Below are 23689 nucleotides of genomic sequence, written 5' to 3' on the forward strand. Positions count from 1 at the left end.
AAAAACTGTCTTTCTAGTGGCCATTACCTCAGCTAGAAGAATTTCAGAACTTCAAACCTCGTCATCGAAACCTCCCTACTTTATTTTTCATAAAGATAGAATTACGTTACGAACTAGTGTATCTTTCCCAAGGTGGTGTCAGAATCCAGTAAAAATCAGTCCTAATTTGCCAGTTTTCTTTCCTAAGTTTGTAAACAAAGGTGAATATGTGTTGTATTTATTGGATGTTCACAGAGAGTTGCGTTTTTATTTATGTAAGATAAAAGAAATCAGAAAGAGTCCAATTGTTTCCTTTGCAGATCTTAAATTGGGTAAACTAGTTGCAAAAGTAACTCTAGCCAGATGGATGGCTGATTGGATTTCTTTTATCTATAACAAACTGGGTCTAACCTTAACTCAACCTGTAAGAGCCCATTCAACTAGCTCCATGTAACTTCTTCAGTGTTTCTGTCCAGGGCTTCCATGGCCAACATATATCCAGCAGCAACCTGGGCAAATCCCTATACCTTTATCACTCTTTACAAATTAGATCTGGTCTCGAGGAGTATAGCAGCTTTTGGCTCAGCTTTGCTCAGGAGTGTCCTTCCTTAAAGTCTACCCGGGTTTCTAGGTAGCTGGGCATACTATCTCAATAGTTGAGGATAAAATGAAATTGACAACATCAGATAAAGAAATTGTGTACTCACTATAATGTCCCATCTGTGTTGTCCCTTTTCATTTTTCCTCAACTTCCTTCCCACTGACCCCCATCCCTTATTTCAACAAACGTCTGGAAGAATAAGATATTTTAAGGACATAACTGTCCTTTATAATTGAGCTCCAGACATAGTTCCCTGTGTAGGACATGTACAGATTTGTTTCTTTTATGTATGCACATTGGCATATACCACTTCAGGTAAAGTCAGCAAACAAGTTCTGGAGTTTGTTAGGGGTTGATGCATTGCGGGTAAGCGAGAAACTTGAGAGCATTTTTTGTTGCCGTGAGCTTTAGTAATGGCAGAGTTGGATCCGAACTCAGCAGCTGAGGAAGAATGAAAATGGACAACACAGATGGAACGTTATGGTGAGTACATGACTATTTTTTTTTTTTTTTTTTTTTTATAAAGCCTAAGGGTTGCCATCCATATCAGACCCTCTGTTGATTTTTTCCTCATGGGACCTGTTTTTTTGTATTTTAAAAACTTGAATTTCCTTCATTTGAACCATCTTGCAGGATGGGGTTAAAATTCCTGTCACTGAAATCTCCTTTTCTTGTTAATTACCTAAAGAAAATTTTCTGAACTTCATTTTTCTTGTGCCAAGTCTGCCTTATCTGGTCTAGGGTATTCCTGTGAAGAATCCCAACTTTATGCCCAAACTATCTGTGAAAGCTAGTCTCAGACTGCAAATCTACCATTATTCTTTCCTGATTATTCAAATAAAACAGAACGCTTATTGCACTGGAAAGTTTTCAGTCGTTTTATTTCTAATAAAACGAGCAAAAAAGTATCCAAAACCATTTTATCCAGATGATTTGCCGGAGTACATCTAATGTTGTTTGTACTGTACACAGACATCTCAAATTCTGTGCAACAAGGATACAGACCATAATTTTATTGTGTTTTGTTCATGGTTATTTACTAGGCATGCAGTCCATGAAACTATTACGGAGCTTAGCCCAACTTCCCAATTGTACCAAAGCACTGTTTGTTTGTGATTTACTTGTTAGCTGAAGAGTCTGAAGGCAAAAAAGTTAAGCAGTGCCTTTCTAAATGGTGTTCTAACTGTGTTATCTTATGTCATAAGAAATATGACAAACTTTACTAGGATCCACTAAACCACATTTTTGTGAAAGCTGTTTCTCCACATCCTCTTTCTTCCATTGCATGTCCTTGCCAACATTTATGGAGCTGCTCCTTAGTTACCAAAAACATATTTGCCAAACATTACAAGTTGAATGAAACTCCATCTTTTTTTTTTTAAAGCATTTTCTTGTAGAGCAGCCATGCAGAAAAACTGAACTGAGAATTGCGTCGTAACTCTGTCTGTAGCTACACTTTTTCAGATTGAATGCAGGAAATAAAAGTACTCTGTTTTAATGCTGTATCTCTGAGAAGAGCCATAGCTGCAGGATGAATCCCACTTTCTGCCCCTTGTCTTCTCTCTCCTTTGGCATTTTTCAGTTTGTTGAGAAATGGATTTTTCATGTTTGTACATTGCATTACAGGAGCATAAGTCATCATTTGGTAGCCTGAAAAAGTTTTGCATACTGAATGATCCTGATGGCCTACAGTGTCAGACGTAGTTATTCTAGTAGTCAGAGCTTTTCAGGCAGCGTTCGGGTGAGTACCTAGGAAAGCAGATTGATTATTTGTCTGTTTCTTGAAAGGCAGGCACTTATCTCATATGAGCGGCTTGCACATTTGTATTGCTTTCTTCTTTATTCAATACAAGAAGGTGGAAGACCCTTTTGTGCCAGTACTGGATGCTCTGGAGTATCTTTTGTACAAATGTCCTTGCCTTTTAAAAAAACACTATTGATTTGAATATTCAACCCTGGGGAAGACAAGTTTGGACACTTTACAGGACAAGCCACCTTGTCGGGTAGGTGCTGACTGGGAATCTACAAGTGCATCAGTCCTTATTAAGTTGCATACTCAACCCAAGGTACTTACCATAGCAGTCGATCCAAAGAGAAGTTATTTAAACCGTGAGGATACTCGCGTATCTTAATAATTTAATCTGGTAGTAATTGTGTTTTACTGCAGTTAACTTTTGTTGTTCTGTGGTTCATTGTTTCTGACGTTTCTTGCTCAGTAGAAACAAAATGAGATCTTGCCAGTGCTGGTTATGTAGGGACTCATGCTGCTGCATTGCATTTCATACATTGACTTCATGCCCAATGGCTTGTATCTACTGTTATTGGGATATCTCTCACAGCTATACTTAATTATTTTGATGTTGGTAGTTACATTTCCATTACACATTACACTTTTTTTTTAACTTATTCTGTCAAAGGAGCTATGGAAGACCATCTCTGGTGGCATAGTGAGATCAAGCCCTTGTGATCTGGGTTCAGTTGGTGGCTTAGGCACCTGACTGAACTGGCTGGGGAGGATGGGAATGTGCCACTTCCAGTCTGGCCATCCTCATATTGGGGGTGGTTGAGCAGCTGTGGCTTATAACTTGGGTGACACTTAACATGAGCACTAGGTGTTGCATTCATTCACGGAGCATGAGTTTATGTGCACAAACTGCCATTGTGCATATGCATGTAATGGAGTAAATGTACTGAGGCACGCCTTCTGTGGCAGACCGTATATACCAGAGCTTGGAGAGTCCTGGAGCAGGGGGGGGGGATGCTACCCCGGAGGGGTAGGCTGTTTTGAAGGATGAACAAGCTTAGTTCACTGTTTACCACCTGATACTCACTATTTGGGAACTGTCACCTAACCCAGGCATGCTTGTCTCTTGACCCAAGGACTAAATGGGGCAATTAGGTACAGATGAGGAAGCTATAGGTCTGGTCTTGTGGAGGGGAACAAAAAATAAGAAAGTGAGCTTTAGAAATTTGATCAGAGGATGGCACCAAGCTCAAGAATAGCCAGCTATACCTCTGGATGTAGTAAAACCAGGAGGTGTATAGTTGTAGCCATTTATAAACTTGTAAGTTATGTGAAATAATTTCTGAACTTGAACTAGTAACTTTCATATTCAGCTTTAGGCTGCAGCTATAGAGTATATATAGGACATTTTCAGTTTTTGTGTGCCTCAATATTCTTATACATTACTGCATTTTGTATCCAAGTAGCTTCAAACATTAGTATGAAAACAGCAAACTGAAAGTGAAGATTGTGAAGCTTTCATGGGCTTGGTCAGAGTCCTCTAGTGATAGTAGGCCAGCATTCTTTGAGCTGTTCAGAGGAAAGTCCTGTTTCCTTCAATGGTGCGGTGTGACAGATACCCACATTTCTGTCTTAGCATTCATCTCTTCAGCTTTTCATGCCATATTTGGCTAGTCCTGTTCCTTTCCCTTTTTTATACCACTAGAAATGCACATCATGTTGAACAAAAATGAAATACTGGAAGGAAGATAATAGGAAATGGAAAATGAGTTATAGATTATTGTTAATTCCTGTGGTAGAGAAAGGCTTAGCACGATGCAGCAACTCTAACTCCATGGGTTTCTGCATCATGATAAACCTGAATGGTTCACAGACCACTCTTCTGCTACTGTTTTCTGTTTGTAGTGGTTGTAGTGCAGAGAGCAGTCTCACTGGTGAAGTCGCATGCAAATGTGCTAGTAATTGGAAATGGCTAATGCGATTTTAGTCATGTGCTATTTCATGGAAGTGGCACTGGCAGCAGATTAACACAATAGAGCGATTCAGAGAATCACTGTACAGTTTGAGTTAATTTTTACACTGTGGGAAAAAATGAATGCTGGTGTGGTAGCATTTACTCATCACCCAAGTGAGAATGGTAGAGGCTTTATCACAAAGTTGTGGTCATGTGTCTTGTGTGTAGACGTGTGCATGCTTGTAGAGGCATGAATTTGACCGCATGGATGTGCATGTGCTGTTGTGTACATGTCTGGTTGCCCTGCAGGAGGGGAAGGTATGGGAAGCTGTGTGTTAGGAGGTGCCTGCGACAGTGAAGTGCTTGATCCAGAGACCTTGTAATTAGCTAATGAGATTGCTTCTCTCTTCAGCTTTACCTCGTCTTTGAATTGAAGAGTCGCACTAATTGACTAGACCATGTTAGCCAGTTTGCTCTGTCAGTGAGAATCTCTTTCTGAATCCCAGGGAGCTTGTGTAAAAATTTAAATTGAGGATTTTATCCTGTTTGTTGTAGTTGATTTTATCTGCAGGCCATTTTAAAACTTTTTCCCACTTTTTTTTCTTTTTAAGATTACTGCAGTACGTGCAGTCGTCCCAAACAGAAGTAATAATGAAATAATTCTGGTCCTTCAGCATTTTGATAACAGTGTGGACAAAGCAGTACAGTCTTTCGTGGATGGTAACCTAGCTTTTTTAAATTCTCATTTTGTGCTCCTCATTGTACATTGCATACTTTAATTTATTGTCTTTTGCTTCTTAAGTATTGCTTTCTACTACTCATTTAAAAGTTGCACAGTAATAGAATGCATCTTTGTCTTCATGTGCATCTGTCTCTGATTTTCATTTGTAATGTTTCATTTACCCATAGATTCAGTTTTGGTTAAAAGTTGCAGTTTAATGCAGAATGTGTGTATATAGCTTTTGCTGCAGCTTTACTAAAAGTATTAAATAACAGGATTTGGGTGGTACTTTAATTTCAGTGGTTAATTATCTGTCATCAGAAAACTCCAATAGAGCATACCTTTGAGAATGTTGGTATTTTCTAAATACACAGATGAGCAAAATTTAAAATGATTGTGTATGTTTTTAATATGGAGAATTATTTACAGAGTACATGTGGAAATCAGAACTGCATCAGTACTTGTTCCCAGGTTTATGGAGCAGTTTAGGGAAGGTTCTTAAAGAGCTATAATGAGAATTAAATGCATTTCCTGGGGTAGCATAACGTAGCAACATTTTAACATGGCATACTGAGTTATAAGCAGCATTAGTGAAGTTATTTAGAAGAGCCTAAGGAATTTTTGAAGATGTCTCTAACAGTTTTCAAATGATATTTCTATATGATTGTAAAAAACATACGTTAGTAAAGGTGAGTCAGAAATGTGATACTGTTAAGAAAAGGAACGATTGTGTGCCTGCAGGCGAAAGGTATGAACATTGGCAAGAATGGGGAAGTTGTGCTTAAAATAAAGTTTAAGCTGTCACTGAAGAAAAGGAAACTCATCTTGACTGTACATAGGTTTAGAACTTTCCATGAAAGCTTCTTTGAAGTGTATGGTTATGTAATGTTGGCAGACATGTAACTCGAAACTGAAATGCACTTTCAGCGTTTTGAGATGTTTTGAATTTATATCAACAGGTACCAAGATCTTCTTGGCAAGCTTTCATCTTGTACCATCTTTGCTTCATGTCATTTTAAAATTTAGTCCGTCTTCCTTCCAGTTCTTTTGTTACATTCAGTATTGGTTTCATAAGCATTTGATTTAACTCAAATGTTTGTTTCTCTCTGAAACATCTTTCAGAGAAATACCATTTTCCACTTTTTATTTCCCATCTTTTTTGTGAACATTGTCCTTCCACTGGGGGAGGAAAAAAAATGACTTGCCTTTATGGAAAGCAGAGCTTAGCGGCTGACGGCCGTTATCTATGCTGCTTTTTATTGGAGTTGGTACATAACATTAGGGCATGGTCAACTAATGGGCAAGAGAACCACTAAGAAACTCTGCCATATCACCCTTAATTTGTGAGACAGTAGTAGTATTCCCCATTAGATTTTCCCCACATTTTTCAGGTGAAACTTGAATCATCTATCCAGTCATCTAGACTGGTTTTAAAAGTTGCCTTGGAAGTACTATGCTTGATAGGTATAGGATACAAATTCCGGAAATGGGATATATAGTGGGTTTATGCGCCTGTCACACCATCTAGTATTGCTAATGTGGCAGTACAGGGTTAGGGCACTGGTGTGGATGGTTTACTTTACTTTACCATTTGTCTACGGCAAGACATGGCTTCACTACAGGAATATGCCAGAGAAGATGTTAACTGAGAATTCTGCACACTCTTCAGATTAACTGCTTGGTATTTTAATTGCAAACAAAGACAGTTTGACAACATAAAAAGGGGATGAGGGAGTAAAGATAACAGAAGATGATGGCGTTATTGGTATGTGTTTGTAGTGATAGTGCCCTTTCTCCTTTTACCTTGTATTTTTATATTTTTCATGGTGCATTGTAGACAGCTTGTATACATGCTGCCTATGGATTGTCTGGTGAGATGTTTATACAGATGACTTTAAACTATTGTACCAGTTAAAGGCTACGTTTTTAGAATAAAACTTGTAGTCTTGGCTAGTTAAGCAGAATATTTATGATAGGACCAATAATAAGGGCTGGTGGGTCACTGCACTAACTTTGTTTTTTTTCTGCGAGGTTTTTTTTTATACCAGTCTTAGTTTTACCTGTGAAGTACAGTATTGTTCTGGGCCTGGTTTAGTGACTTATGTTATTTCTATTCTACATGAAAAGAGACATGGAAGAGCTCTCCGTTCTTGTAGCCCAGGCAGGTATGACCCTAGCCCTGAGTAGCATCCTGCCATCCCTCAGAATGGTACCGCAGTACATGGACAAAATGATTGATTTCAACAATTGCCTAAGCTTCTGGTGTCATTCTAAGGGGATCCAGTATCTGTCTGCCTGGGAAGACATGGTCGACAGACCACGATGCTTTGTCAGAGATGGCCTGCACCTGTCTCTCCTGGGATTCAGGATACTGGCTAAGGCCCTTGCCGCCCCTGTAATGCCTTTTTTAGGCAAGGTTCAAATGACAAATTCACCACCGTAACAGGAACAGGCAAGCAAAAACTGTGGGTAATGCTACTCAATGCTAGAAGTCTAAATCTCAAAATGCACTCCCTCGAGGCACTCCTTAAAATGGAGAACATTGATATCTGTGCAGTGAGTGAGACCTGTTTCAAGGCTCTAGAGAGCACCCCTGCATTACCAGGCTATAACTCATACCACACTTTTCGGCCATCTAACCTGGACCAGAACACCAAAGGTTGAGGTGTGTCCATATTCATTAAGGATATCCACACCTCTAGGCTAGTTGTGCAGCATAATGCATCCAAGGTTATCCAAGTGCAACTAACTCTGGGCAAAACTGCAATCCAAATTGTAGCTTGCTACAGATCCCCCACCATGCCCCAGGATTCCCACTCCTCTTTTCTTGATATACTGGAAAATATTTGGGTTCAACCAAACACTCTAATAATGGGCGATTTCAACTACCCCACCATTAACTGGGAAAACTCCTTATGTACCAACTCCTTTGATCAACGCTTTCTGGAATTCATAAATTCCAATGCCCTAGATCAACTTATCCGCACCCCCACTAGGGGCAACAATATCCTAGACCTAGTCATTACCAACATGAGTGACTGGTGTTCCACACCTGAAATCAACTCCTCGTTGGTCAGATCCAACCATAAACTAATCACCCTAGATGTCCACATCCCGCCCCCAGACACCATTAAGGAAACCACAGTAAAAAATTTCTCCAAAGCCAACTTCATGCTTCCTAAGACAGAAGTGGCAAACTTCATGACAGCCATGCAGATGGACAATACAGTTACGACTGCTGAATCCTACACAAATGCACTGTATAAGCACTTACATGACTGCATGGATCGTGCTATCCCAAACAGAACCAAGATGCTATCCTCCAAAAAAAGGAAGCCAATCTGGTGGTCCCCTGCCATAAACAAACTCTACAACAGAAGGAAGAAATTGTTGCAAAAGAGAGTAAAATCCCATGAGTGGCAGAGCTCCCTGGTCATCCTCCGTAAGAAGCTGAGATCCCTTATAAGATCATCCAAAGCTAGCTATGAAAAAAAAATCGCCACTGATTCTAAGGGCAACCACAAAGCATTCTGTGGCTATGTCAAGAATCTCAGTGGCAACACCCAGATCTGCTCTGAGTTACAGCACAACGGCATGAAAATTACAGAACCAAATGATATTGCCAACATCCTGGCAGATAGGTTCACTGCTAACTTTACCCCTCTCACCCCCTAACTTTACCCCCTCTCACCCCCTAAAGGGCCCATATCTATACAGGAAGAATGCAGAGTCCCTGTAATCACAAAACCAAAAGCACATCATCCATGGGACCGGATAACATCCCAGGCTGCATTTTTACATGAACTTTAGAACGAGCTGGCTCCCCACCTAAGCACCATGTTTAATCATAGTCTCACATCAGGCTTTGTGCCCACTGAGAGGTGCACAGCAACTGTTATCCCACTGTGCAAAGGGGGGGCCACCACTCATCCTGGGGACTATCACCCTATTAGCCTGATGAGCCTGGTCTGCAAGGCCATGAAATATATCATCATGGAACTTCTAAACAAAGACATTTGTAGCCTCCAAACTCTGGACCCCACCCAGTTCGGATTTGTGAAAGGCAGATCATGCCTTCTGAACCTGATCAACGACTTTGAGGCAGTCACCAAAGCTGTAGACAAGGGTAAGGTGGTTCACACAGCCTATCTTGACCCTGCCAAGGCTTTCGACACCATCCCCCATTCTGGAATTATAGCTAACCTCACTAAACTAGGTATAAATCCCTACGTCACTAGATGAGTTGCCAACTGGCTCACTGACAGAACCCACACTGTAAAAGTTGCAGGCTCTAAATCTGACTTCAAACCAGTGACAAGTGGAGTACCACAGGGTTCAGTCCTGGGACCTCTCCTGTTTGGTATCTGCTTCTCTGAAGTACAGGCTAACACAGAAGGCCTCTGGCTAACAAGTTCGCAGATGACTGCAAACTAGGAGCCATAGTAGAGTCCCCAAATGATGTGGATATCCTGCAGAAGGGCCTCACTGAGACAGATGCCTGGTGTCAGAGGCATGGCCTCAAGGTCAATGCCAAAAAGTGTATTGTCATCCCCTTTGGTAAAAACTCTGTACCCATGAACTACCACATAAACGGCAGTGTGATAAGAGACCTTGGGACCCAGGTGGACAGTAGTCTCTCCTTTGATAATCACATTGCCACAATAGTCAGGAAATCCTTCTCTGGCACATCTCATCACAAAAGGGTTCTCGTCCAGGAAAAAAGAGGTTATTGTTCCCCTCACTCGGCATTCATTAGACCCATTATAGAGAACAATGCCCCTTTTGGAATGTACCTCCCAAGACATCTGCAGCAGCTGGAAAGGCCACAGAAGTACCTCACCAAGAGGATTACTGGCCTCAAACAGATACCCTACACTGACCTTCTCAAAAAACTCCAGCTTTACTCTGTAGCATATCGCCTACTCCGAGGAGATCTTTGCCTAACATATACGCTATGTTAAACCCAGAACTGTTGGACATGCTACACCTAAAGAAACCCCAATCCCTTCGAGCTTCACGCTCTAGGGACCTAAACCTTGTCACCACGGTAAACAGGACATGCTGGAGGGATAGATTCCTGTCCCAGAGATGTCCTATACTCTGGAACAAGCTACCCATCTATGTCAAGGAAAGTTCCTCATTAGCACTCTTCAAGAAAAATCTTGATGAGTGGATGGGAAATAGGAAATACACCCCGGGGATCACTTCTGTGGCTCTGCTTGACAGAGGCACAGGAAATTAACTTTCTTGGGTGGCATAAGCCAGGGAGCCTTGTTGGCTAGACTTACTTTAGGCCTTTGGGCCGATAGCCTAGTCCTACCTATGAACATAAACTGTTTTATTGTTTTTGGAGTTGTGCCACTGGTTAAAGATTATCATTTCCATAAAGGCTGAGTTGCCTGCCACTGGTTAAAGATTATCATTTTCATAAGGGCTGAGTTGCCTGCTGCTGGACATTGAGGGGAAGCTGGCCAAGCTAGTCAAGGACGAGAGTCCACCCCAGTGTATATTGAGCCAAAGGGCCACCACCTTAAAGGGGCAATTTCTACCCATAAGGATTTACTGTGAAGATATGGAAAGGGTTCCATCATTTACTGTGGAGCGAGTACCCTACAGAGCTATCATTTCTTTACACCCCCCAGTGAATTTTGCTCATTTAACCATTAAGTTGTTCCTTTTTGCATATGATGCTCTTTTTTTAAATGTGACACCCTTTTAGACTCTATTCTATTGCGGTACTGGGCTTCTGTGCTTATCCCCACCTCTTTTCATAAAGACTACACATTATGCTCTTTTAATGGGACAGCTATGAACCACGTTTATTGCAGTTCTCTGAACCGATTGTATACTGCTCGTATTATTACACTGATGAAGTCTACAGAACTTTGTAGCGTAGTCCATATGGGAGCTTATGAAGGGATAATAATGCCTCATTTGTGCTGCTGGTCTGTGCCCACCTCCATTCTGTACTTTAGTACATCCAGAAACCAACAGAAGTAGACATCTACCCTACTGTTTGCACATGTAGACAGAAAATAGATGGTGTAAACATAGTACTTTTGGCTATGTTCCCAACCATCTGCACCTCTTTTTGGCTTGTTTCTAGAAGGGCAAAGCACCCGGATGGTGACTGTGGTTGGGGTGGAATGCAGCTCCTGAGTGAAATCCAAGTGGGGAAATGTGTATCATGCAGCAGGTAGGTTCTCTGACTTCTTACCATTTTTTTGGCAGTGTATGTATGGAAATGGCATAGAGGGGCCAAGTATGCTAGCAGTATGTCTCATGTCATGGACCAGGCGTGCGCATACACACACCCACACATACTTGTGTGGCTTGTAATACCATGGTGTGTTCTTTACATCTTTGAGCTCTAGTCAGTATTTATGTTGCATGGCACAGTTACGAGAGTCTATATTTTACAGCTATCCAGTAGAACGATAATGCACTGGCTATCTGGTTCAGATTACACATTTGATTTCACATCATCTCACTTTGTGAAATGTTAGAAAAACTGACTACAGTACTCATTAATAAGGCTGCTTAGTCAGTATTTTAAATCCAAGTACCAGTCCAGAATGCTGCAGTGTTGAACCCGTTTGTAACGGTAACACTGCCACAGGGACTACTCACAAGTAGCACTAAAAGTTCATATGACATGGCCTTTGGGGGGGGGGGCACTGAATGGAGTTTTGCACTTGGATAAATATTTGCTGATTCACTTATAGGTAGTGTACAGTGGGCAAGTTGGGATAGTTTTGATAAGTATGATGTAATATATGAAGGCACTTTGTGGCTGTACATACTGTGGTACATTGGATCAGGGTACCCTTACTGTTACTTTTAAGAAAAGTCATCATCTGCGCATATTCTTTATTTAAAATTGTTTTGCTTTTGTATTCTTACTGTTCAATTTGTAACTTCACAAAGTTTGTCAGTTGTGATCAAGATTTTCTATGTATTTTCAGCTGTAAAGAAATACTAAAAGCACTTAGTGTTGTCTTAGTGTGGTGGTGTTACAGTATCATTTAAGAAAACAGTCTACCGCTTACACATTTATACATCATTAGCACCACAGTTGATGCTTTACAGTTGTGATGTCAGATACAAATCAGATTTAGAGTGCAGTGTTAATTTATTCACTACTGTCTGTGAAGGTTAGGTTGGAAGCACACAAAGACTCCTGGTGCAGTTCTTTACAAATTATGTTAATGTTTGCACATGATTCAGCATGAAAGTGGAAAAGAAAATGAAGCTTGCAATGCAGTTCCTTTAACCATCTGAAACCAACTGATTATGGCGTTAGAATAAGTTATAGCATTGCTGCTATTTTGAGGAGGCATGATTCGTAGTGAAAAAGCCTCGCTGACCAGTATTCAGACTCTACAACAAAGCATGTTAGTGAGGGTTGCCAAATTAAACACTGAATGTAGTTGTACAGAGCCAGATGAGTTTAGACAAGTGTGCACACAGATGTAATGATAGAGCACAGGAGGATATTAATACTGGGGCAGGCCCAGGGAGTAAGGTGAAACAAACCATGCTGAGTATAATAAAATTCCTGAGACGTTTGCTAGAAAATGCCTGCTCTTGACCTGATACCTTAAATCAGATTTTTCAGTATCCAGTATGCCTGCCTTTCTCGGTTATGCTGTACTGAGCCAAGTTAACATGGAAAAATGCATTATTTATTACGGCTGGGAGGTGGACAAGGGAGGCTAAATAAATGAAATGGTTCTAATGCCTTCCATTATGTTCTAATTTTTAACAAACGACTGCTTTCACCAAGTAGAGGCATGCAAAGCAGTACCTTCCAAAATGCATGAAAGTCTTAAGTTTTGCTTTTACTCTGTTTTGCACTTTTGTGTTCCACCATTTGCCTTTTCTTTAGATGCTTCAGAGTGTAGCACATCTCAGTGAAAATTGTCATTCTGTAGGACAAACCATGTCCTTATATAATACAGAAAATATAAACTTAAGTTAAAATAAAACTGTTGCAGAATTTGATTGCCTTTGTTAGTTTTCTACACTAGTTATTTAAGAGTAGTATTTGTGTTCCATTAATGCAGCAAAGCATTTGTGGATTTTGATTTGAAGGGAGTTCTGCAGTGGGTAAGAGCTGGGATGTCATCTTCTGCAGGCTGTTTTACCACAACATTCTTGTATTTTCTAGTCCTAGTTTGCACCTCCTACTCGCGCATGTTGTGACTCAACCCACTGAGAAAAAGAGCTCCCAGGCCCACACGCCTAATGTTTTTCTAATGATTGCACACTTCACATCTTGATCCTGACATACATAAAGATCCACATCAAACACAGGAAGAAACAAAAATGTGTTAAGCTTTTGGATCACTAGCAGGGAGCCATTATTGCCTGGGGAAGGGCCACAGTGTTGGGATGTGCCACAGGTGCCAGACATTTTAATCTTGCAGTCTGTAAAATCTGTCTGCCTCGCATTAAAAGAATGGCAGCACTAGATGGAAACCAGCATAGGGATTGGTCCATGGATCCCTTGTGTGATACTAGATGAATGGGGAAGGTAAAGTATGAGGCCAGGCATAAACTCAAGTCTTCTTGGATTAAATCCACAGTTCTAATAATTTGAGTAGTTTTGTTGGTTGCAGGAGCTTGTTAGAATGACTTTGCCTCATTTGTCTGCTGATTTTGTAGAAGACGGCAGGAGAGACTCTTCCACTGGCAGCTTCTGATGCTGCATCCCAGGGCTTGAAGTCCCCTTTTCTCATGCAAGTGCACAGGGAAGGTCTGACTGCCAGATTGAATTGGGTTTCTGAGTCCCTTGGTGGTGACAACTTCTGCCAGGCTGACTCCTTCATCTTGCGAGTGCCATTATTGCCAGTGTGAGTTGTGGGGTCTTTGCTTTTCTTGTGCAATATGTGGGTACATGGCTGTCCCCTGATGTTAGTTAGCCTGTAGAGAGTTGTTTGAAATCTAGTGGGCTATGATGTAAGTGGGGGATTACACTTTTGGAGAGTGTAAGTTGAGACCAGCATGAAGTGTTATGCTGGCCTTTTACTGGTCAGTACTTCCTGTGGTATGCATGGTCTCCCACGCTATAGGTCGATTACCCAAACCCCATTGCCCACCTGCCAGTGATGGGGATTCGAAGGGAACTGGCTCTTTGCTTCTTAGAAGAAAAATTAGATTGCAGTTACAGTTTGCACTGGAAGACAACCCAGTGGTGATGTTCAGGTTAATGAATTTCTGTCTGGACTGGCCTGTTGTCTGTGTGCCTTCACCGTAAAGTAGGCTTAACTATCACTTGGGGATGAAGGCTGAAGAAACATGAGTCAGTGTCTCTTTAGCAGGGATGCCCACAGGTCATGATCCTCCATTGCTTAGGAACTTTAATGCTTTCAGGGTCTGACGTGATGCCTGTTGAAGCATCTAGCAGTGTATTCCTTCTGTAATCTCTAAAGTCTAGAATAAATCTCTGAGAACAAAAAGGTTTTCAAGCTTCTTGCTAAATGGAGTCTGAAACTTTGGGTAAGTTAGGCAGAAGAATGTTCTCTTCAACTTTTCTGGTTCTTAGAGTCCAGTTGTAGCCCTTTACTGTAGCTCAGACTCTGACATCAGAATACCATTTATGTGGTTTCCTCAGTTAGTTTTACTATAGCCCATTGTAATTTGGAGTGCGCCCACACTCTGGCCAAGACAGTGTCATCTTGGCAAATGCCTGTACTCGGTGGCTTGCCTGAGACTGTCTTTTGGGGCATTGGATGAAGTGGGCTACTCTGAATTGATCTCTTATGGGAGGAAAGGAGAGATTCCCCTTAAATCGGCTTCTCAACTGATGAAATGCCTGTGAAAAAATTATTTTCTGACTATTATTGTAACACCTTTTGCTTTTTAAGCAAAGTTCTGGCTTCCCCCGACCCCGAGTTGGTTGAAGTGTGCATTAGAGAATTTTTTTTTTATTGTGGCTTTACTTATTTATTTCAGTCTTTCCTTTTTTTTTTTATTCTTTTCCTTTACTAATCTGGAGCATTTCTCCCTGGCCTCCACTGAAAATTGGCTACGTTCAAGTCGGACTTTCCTGGTAAACAAATGTTAAATAAATAATGGGCAGGACATTTGTGGAAGGTCCTTTCTTTCCCTGAACTTTTATGCTGTCAACTTTAACTGGGAAACAAACTTGGCAAGTGCACTAAATGGTGCATCTATGAACATATAAAATATTACAAAAGCATCTTAAGCTTTACAGCTGTGGACATTTTTTACTTAAACCTTTTGCCACTGTTTTAATCTTGCTATCTCTGGTCTTTAGTTGCAACATTTTATTTTAATATTTTATTTTTTTAAACAAAAATGATAATTTTACTTTTATTATTAATTGGGTGTAAGGTGCCTGAGCTTTTAGCTTCTTTGTTTCTTTTATGGTGACCTTTTTTATGAGTTGTCAATAGAAAAGTCTGTTGAACTTAGACGTCTCTAAAACAATTATTTAAGCTATTTTTTGTAGCAGATGCTGCAGGAATTTTTTCCTGTTTATTTATGTTGTATTTCTGACATACATTTATTTGCAATTTAGATACTGAAAATAATGTGCAAATGTTCGATGTTAAACATCGTTGCAGTAGCTTAAGCTGTATGGGTTATGTTATGCCAGGGAACTGACTACAGGCCAGTCTTCAGAGCTTTAGGGCACCTTCCACACACCCTTTCCACTGTGAGAAGAGCCACATAAAAGCAGTGATTAGGACACCAAAAACTTCAAAACTTTCTTGTTCCTGATCTGCTCCTTTCCTGCAGACTTCAGGGAACTGACTGTTGGATATTGTTCCTTCAAGGGTAGGCAAATAATTACCATTCTGGGGAAAGCCTACCATTCTAAATTTTTCTGAGGAAAATTTATTTTATTTTTATTTTTTAGATAATTATATTTTAGGCTAGGAAATGTTTCCTTAGTGAATGTTTCCATGGAAACTGTATTAAAATTGGTTTATTGTATTTATTTTTACATTTTTGCGTAGAAAACTGCTGTTACAGACTGGAATTGGTGGTTTTGGGGGTTGTTGCTGAAATGTTACCTCAAAACTGTGACTTTCCTATCAGGGAATTTACTGACTTACAGACTTACTCAAGCTGTGCTACCTGCTTAACAGGCTTCTTTGCTGGTCTACCATTAAGCATTTCAGATGTTCATCATTTGATCACTGCTGCATTAGCCACAGCTTATATGGGTTATATCCTGCACAGGATACAACAGCTGGTTAGCTTCTAAAACTTAAGGGCACCTTCCATGCACCCAGACCATTTACATCTCAAACAGAGTTGTAGAAAATCAACAGTTTGAGCACAGAGCCCTTCAGAGCTTTCCTGTTGTCAAAGAGCTGTGCTCTTGTGGGCTTTCAAGGATCGACAGTCAACTAATGTTTTTCCATTGCTGGGCAGATAAGTTCCCTTCAGGGGAAAAAAACTACCCACATTTTATTTTTTTGACAGAAACCTTAGTTTTTCTGTGAAGTACTTTATTTTATGCAATGAAGTTTGTGTTGGTTGGGTTGTTACTTGATTTTGTCAGTCAAGTCTGTGGTGGTGGTGTAGTGTAAAACTTGTAAAAAGTGTATCTTAATTTTGTTTTTTTCTCGTGAAAACTTTTATTAAATTTTATCTAGGGACTAGGATAAATGTATGGTGTGCTTTTTTATGTTACAAAATTCTACTTTTTTGATACTTGTCTCTCTTTATAAACAGGTGATGTCAGTGATGACTAGACTTCAGGCTTCATTCACGGCTTTACCATGGAACAGCTTACCGATTCCTTGGGTCTTTCTTTATTTCTCATTTTTCTGGCCACAAAAATAATAAGTTTTTCATATAGACATTTTCCCCTTCAGCAGGCTATGAATTTGCATCAGCCTTAGGGTAACTCTGCTGTGGCCATTTCTGGTTTCTCAGACCATCTTCCTTGTTTTTTCTCTGTTGTGGTCCCTTCAGATATGATGTATAGAGGTTTAGAGACATCCTATGCATCTGCAGTGTGCATGTGGAAGGCAGATAAATACCTTATCAAGATGCCCATATCTCCTGTGTTTTCTGCCTTGGGATGAGTCACAACATCCATTTCTGTGACATCTGCTTATCTTTTACTTTGAAAACCATTAGAAGTAGGCTCAATTCATTAAAAAGTTTTTATAAACTGTCATCTAAAAGTTTTCGGTGTTGGTGACCATGGCTTCTGAATCATTTTCCATGGATTTCCCCAGTTAAAGTAAAACAGAAATTTTAAGACTGGCTTCTGAAGAGAATAGTTTGTCAAACTCTTTGGAGTGGTTTGTGAAGAATAGTTCTGTGGTAGTTTTGAAGCCCTTGAACTGTCAGCCCAATCTATGTGGTCACTCCAGTGACTCTCTCCATAGGAAGCCACTAAGGCCCAGGAACTCGGTACAGGTTAACCTGGACTTCAGGTGCCCTTAGCTTTGAAGGGGAAACCTTGTTTTGTTTGTACCGAGGAAGAGAGAATATATAAAAATCCTGGTAAGGGAGGAAGTAGTTGGGTCATTAATGGACATCCAGATGTCTGGTGTGTTTAAGATTATCAGACTAGAGACCCCAAAGAAGATGTCCCAAAGCACAACATTTTTGTTTCTCTTTCAACATGTTCCAATATAAAATACCCCAGGATGAGTGGTACATCTTTGCTCCCAGTGTTTTAAGGCACTGTGGTGCTTTAAGTCTTCCACTCTTGTGTCTACCCAGGTTATAAGGAAGAAGTCACCCTCTTCCTCTGAAGAGGAGGTAGTCTCTGACTCTAAAGAGGAAAGCCTTGGCTATGCTAGCTTTTTTCTTCTATCCGTTATGAATCTGACTCTGAGAATTTGTCTTCAGATTCACCAGGTTAAGAAATTTTGTTCTCTGACACCGTCTTTAAGATGAAAGTTCTTAAATGCAAATGAACAGAAGTTTCAAAGACAGAAAAAAGGTATGGATTCCCCTAAATCCCTAGCCATTCCTCCCAATACTGGGAGCTTTGGAGAATGCTTTTAGTTTTGCTTCTCTGAATTAACAACCCCATGTACTCAAGAAACCCGACAAGACTTTTATAAAGTGCCAGACTCCCATACGTTTTTGTTTACAGACCCCATTGCTCATCTTGCTGTGGAGTCTGTGTGGATAAGGACATAGGCTGTAAACTCTTGGCTTCTTCTAATCCTGTTTCCATTGGAAAACAAAAAAAACAGCAGGGCCTTTGACAGATATGGAAAGAAGGTTATACTTCAGAACAGTTAACTGCCAGCCTGGTACAGTAAAATACCTACTTTCTGTTTTTGCTGACATGCAGTAGTCCATAGCTAGCCTTCCTTCTTTTGACATTAAAACCAGTCTGTCAGACAATGATGTCTTTTCCTTCCTAGGTGTTAAAATGTGTGGTCACTGAGACATGATTTAAAGCTGCGGAGAGCACACTGTGCAAGGTTATAATGCCTTCCACACATTTAGACCAGCTACTACACACAAAGGGACTGAAGGTGGAGGTGTCTCTATTTACATCAAAAATAAATATACCTCAAGGCTGGTCAAACAAGACAATGCACTTGAGCTGCTCCATGTTCAAATTACCATAGGCAAAATCCAGTAGCACTTCCTTGCAAGCTATAGGTCCCCCTCTTTGACCCAAGAAAACCATACCATGTATTTAAACGTATTGGAAACTCACCATCCATCCCAGTACCATATTCATGGGTGACTTTAATTACTCCTCCATTAACAGGGAATCCTACATGACACCAAATGTACAGGAACAGAGATTCCTGGATTTTGCAAATACTAGCTCCCTGGACCAGATAGCCAGTACACCTCCAGGGGTGCACCCATACTGGCTCTGGTCCTCACTAATATGAGAGAGTGCTGTGCACCCCCTACTGTAATGTCTTCCTGGTAAGGTCAGACCACAAAATAGTCTTCTTTGAAGTAAAAATAAAACCTGGACCCCCAGCTAAAACTGAAATATTCAGGAACTACTGTAAGGCTAACCTGCTGCTGCTAAGTGGTAACCTGGCAACATTTTAAGCCACCATAAACCCTGTGAACACTGGTGCCTATTCACAGAAACCCTGTACAAGCATGTTAATAGCTGCGTAAAGACAGCTGTACCCACCATGAAGAAGTACAGAACTAAAAAAAAAAAAAAAAAAGTCCCCCTGGTGGAATCTGCAGTAGAACAAGAGGAAGAAAATTGTGGCAAAAGTTAGAAGGTGCAGCTCCCAGCAGAATATGTATGTATATATATATATATATATATATATATATATATATGTGTATATATATGTGTGTATATATATATATATATATATATATATATGTGTGTGTATATGTATATATATATATATATATATATATATATATATGTGTATATATATGTATGTGTGTATATATATAATAGGCACTCCAGACACCAGCCCATCCTGATTTATGGGGACTTCAAGCACAACAAGAGAGAAGAAGAACCGCTACCCCGGTTCCCTATCCCCATCTCCACAGATGCTGACACGATTAGAAACTCCCTATCCCATAACTGGGACATTCTGAGCTGTAACTCAGACCTCCACAAGACCCTAGGGGACAAACCTATGTTCACCCACAAGATAGGGTACAACCTCAAATCCCTCTTTGAAAACAAGAAGAGGACTAACAAAGAGGAACACACACAAGGCACACAGCCTTGTGGCCAGTGCTGCTGCTGTCAATATATCAACACCACGCAGCACGTCAAAATTGGCAACAACAAGCCTGTGTACCCCACAGGCAGCCACGACTGCAACTCGACTCAAGTAGTCTACCTGAGCATGTGCACTCACTGCCCAGGGTTCTATATAGGCATGACCACCAGAAAGCTAAGTGACAGAATTAAGGAGCACTATCAAGCCATTAGAAGAATGGACCAGAACAATGCTTTGGCCAAACATGCCAGCCACTGCACAAAACCCACAAGGTTTACATTCTTAGTGCTTGATAAAGTCCATAATTTCTGCGAAGAATCCAGCACCCCACTGGAAGTCCGAGAGCTAAGGTGGCAGATTAGGCTTGGAGCTGACAATCCCCCTGGCCTTAATGGAAGCCTTAACATTAAGTGTATACTAAAATGGATCAGGTAACCCAAGGCACCTCTCACAAGGGTCCCGCCCTCCAATTGGTACCTCCCATACACTACATGACATCACAATGCCTATATAAAGTCTGTTGGAATGCACTTAAACATAGATTTCTGAAGAAGTTCATTTACTTTGCAATAAAAGTGCGAACGAAAGCGCTCAAATCTAACCTAACTGGTGTCCGTGTGACTTCTTTCCATAAACAGAATACCCTCGGGGTATTGCAACTACTCTACAGGAGATCGGAATTTGGTTTTGCAGTTTCAGTAGTTCCACTTTGGATTCTAACTAATATTTGTCTCAGTTCAACAAACACTGAAACTGAACATGGAGAGGGCCACCAGCACCAATGACCCAGGCAACAGTCAAGATCTGTTTGACCTGACAGTCTACAGCATTCCAGCAGAACTACTCAGCCTCAAGAAAACGTTGTCGCAAACATCCACTATGGCCGAGAATCTATTAAAAGAACTCAACAGCCCAAGGATTACCAAACCGACGACACAAACAGCACCTTCCCCACAGGAAGGAGCCGAAAGAAAGCAACCGGAGGCAACCACGAGTTCCCAGGACGCAGAGAGTCTGATTATGGCTCATTTTCAAGAGCAGGACAATTTGAACCCCTTCGCAGGGTTTCAAACTGAGCCTAACAACAAAGAGGCTCAAACACAAGGTAAAGACCTCAACAGTAAGTTAAGCATTAGCGATTGCAAATACCTAATGCACAGACTTGAGAAGCTACTTACCTTATTCAAAACTGTGGAACTAGACAATTTTTACTTTGCAGAGTGTGCCAGCAGAAACATCGTTCCAAAGGGGCTGAGAGTTTTCAAATTCCCCAACGGAATCGAAAACTCCAAGCACACATATGATGCACTAGTAGAAGTGTTCAACAAAGCAGGGCTGGAAGCCCTAAAAATTATGACAAAACACAACAAAGACAGACTAGCCGACCTCAAGGAACAGGCGCAAGGTATAAATGATACCATAATACAGCATCCGGCATTTAAACAACTAAAAGCGGAATGGTTAGCCATCAACAACAACCTTGAAAAACATGTAAATCGTATCACCAACAAGAAGAAAAAGAAACTCAGCAGAGACATCCTCGACTACGACAACCACATGGCATACCCGATAAGAAAGACCAGCAGTACGGACCACAACAAACAAACTGATCCAGATACCCAGGCGTCCAGCAGCGACGAGGAATCGCCCGCCAAAGAGACAAACGAGTCCAGCAACCCTCGATCAAAAAACGCAGGGCACATCGCAGGACCTGGAGTGGAACACACAACAAACAGGGGGACAACGCGAACCCCCAACCATGTGGCAGCAACGGTACAGAAGAGCACAGCAAAAGAGAACGAAAAGCGCTCAAACAATCCTCCACAAGAGCGTACTAACAACCCACCACAAGAGCGTACCAACCAATGCACCTCTCCACAGTCGGTTTTTCGGGAGGGCCCTGCCTTCCCGCGTACAGACCAAGGACACCGAGAACCCCCAGAACACCATACAGCGAGGGGAAGAGGGAGAGGCAAAAGTCAGTACAGGGGAGCAGTCCACAGCAACAGGTGGCCAAGAAAGGCCAAACAACACTAACCACCTCAGAAAATAGCTGCAACAAACCCCGCAACAACGCCGACAACCAGGACATTTTCAACCTCACGGATATACACCTGGAGCCAGCAGTAACAGATCTACTCAAGAAAGGAATGAATTTCATTCCGACACAGAGGGCCAACAGTACGGATGTCCTAATCGACCTGAAACTGTACTGCAGAAAATTAAATCTGCGACACAGTTTCCACAGCAGCAAACCCAACTTGGAACTATTTTTTCTAGACGAAAGCAGCAACAGTCAGAACCACATCACCGAAGAAATGCCAGAGAGCGATCACCAACCGGTTAATGCAGGAGTACTTGTTCAGCAGTTTCCAGCGAGTGGCACCCAAGAAGAAACTCACACAGCCAGTGAAAGGCCAGTTACCCCAGCAGAAACCTACGTAAGGTATGTCAGTTCTAATAATGCAATTCCCTTACCTAGCATTACCACGGCAGAATGTAGCCTCAATAACGCATGCACAAGCAGCCCAAGGCAAACAGGGCATAACAAGAGAGCCAGCAGGGAGACCTACACAGGCAGTATCCCAAACGCAGCCCCAGCCTCTCCAGCTAACGCTGTGGTAAAAGCTACACAGACTAGCAAGGTCCCAACGATACACGCTGGAACCAAAAACTTAGGCGCCAAAACAAGCCCGCTTAACACGGGCGGGGTAAACGGTACCATCCAAGCGGAAGCTCCTAGTGAAAGTAATAACACACAAGAAGGTACCGCACCACAGATCTGGCGCGTTCGGAATACCAGCGTGTCACCTACCACTGAGTCCGAGACTTCCATCACAGACCTGCTCAACATAACAACCAAGGGCTGGAACCCACACAGCCACATAAACGAGCAGGAGAAGACTGATGTAGAAACGATCAGGAACTGTAACCGTAAAAACCTGGCGTCCATAACAAATAACCCCCGGCTCGCGGGCACAAGTACCGCTTGGTATGACTGTAACAAATGTGTTAATATGGCTAGTCTGTGTGTTAAATGCATTGTTGCAGCAGAACAGATTAAAGTAAATACCAAATGTGCAAAGTTTTCTAAACACGCCTCTGCTCTTACTACACGCTCACTAACCACAAGCACGGACGAAACACTCCGTCCAACAACATTAGTTAACCTAAAAGAAAAAGTTGAAGTGTCAGTACAAGGTGCCTCGGGCCTTGCTACGCACAACAACAACAAGTGGTCTGTTCAGGGCGTCTCGTGCCTCTCAATGCTTAATAACAATAAATGTGATTACAACAAGAAAATGAACCAAGTTTGTCAGGATGGTGTACATACACACCCTGCAGACGCCGTTTCAGCAAACACTCGTGCCACACAGGCACCCACTGTTGAGTTAAACGGCAAGGTTTGCGACGCCTCGAGCGACTGTATAGCGCTCATAAAAGGCAACAGCATAGGGAGCACAAAAGTCCACAGTAACAATCGCATGCTTCCCCCCGAGTTCCAAGATACAGCCACAAGACTCAACAAAAGGAACACTACGAAGGGGGAAACAACTGCTAATGCTCCAAATGGTATTAAATGTTACAGCAAAAGTATGGAAACTACTGCCAATGCTCCAGATGTTAATAAATGTTACAGTAATGAAATAGGAAGTTCTAAAATGACGCACAATAAAGCACATGTAGTAAATTGTATGCAAGATACCAGCAGTATAAGTATTAACCCTGTGATTAATAGTACAAACTTGCTACACAGTAAACCTGTGGACATAAATGTATGTAATGCAATGGAAGGTACCAGCAGTATGTGGAAAAATCTAGACAAACCCAAAACCATGGATAACCCCAAATCAGCCAACCACCCCACGTACAACAACCCCAAGGGACAACCCCAGCCCTCCACGAAGGGCACAAGGGACCTCACTAGCACCAACAACAAAACTTACAGCCTGGTGCCCAAAGCCCAAAATAACAGCATTACTTCCCCCACCGAAGCCCACAAGGGTCCTGA

The 23689-nt window shown here is 41.5% G+C and overlaps 1 protein-coding gene across 1 annotated transcript in view; it reads left to right on the plus strand.

Moving 5' to 3' along the window:
* SPATS2 (spermatogenesis associated serine rich 2) overlaps positions 1-23689 on the plus strand; it is a 1115118-nt gene that overhangs the window by 351939 nt on the left and 739490 nt on the right. Inside the window, exon 4 of the mRNA XM_044083679.1 lies at positions 4890-4998. Coding sequence (XP_043939614.1) covers positions 4890-4998 — 109 coding nt within the window. The remainder of the gene's footprint in view (positions 1-4889; positions 4999-23689) is intronic.

Source organism: Protopterus annectens, chromosome 9.part0, assembly GCF_019279795.1.
Source record: "Protopterus annectens isolate FY-2018-M chromosome 9.part0, PAN1.0, whole genome shotgun sequence".
Classification (NCBI taxonomy): domain Eukaryota; kingdom Metazoa; phylum Chordata; order Ceratodontiformes; family Protopteridae; genus Protopterus; species Protopterus annectens.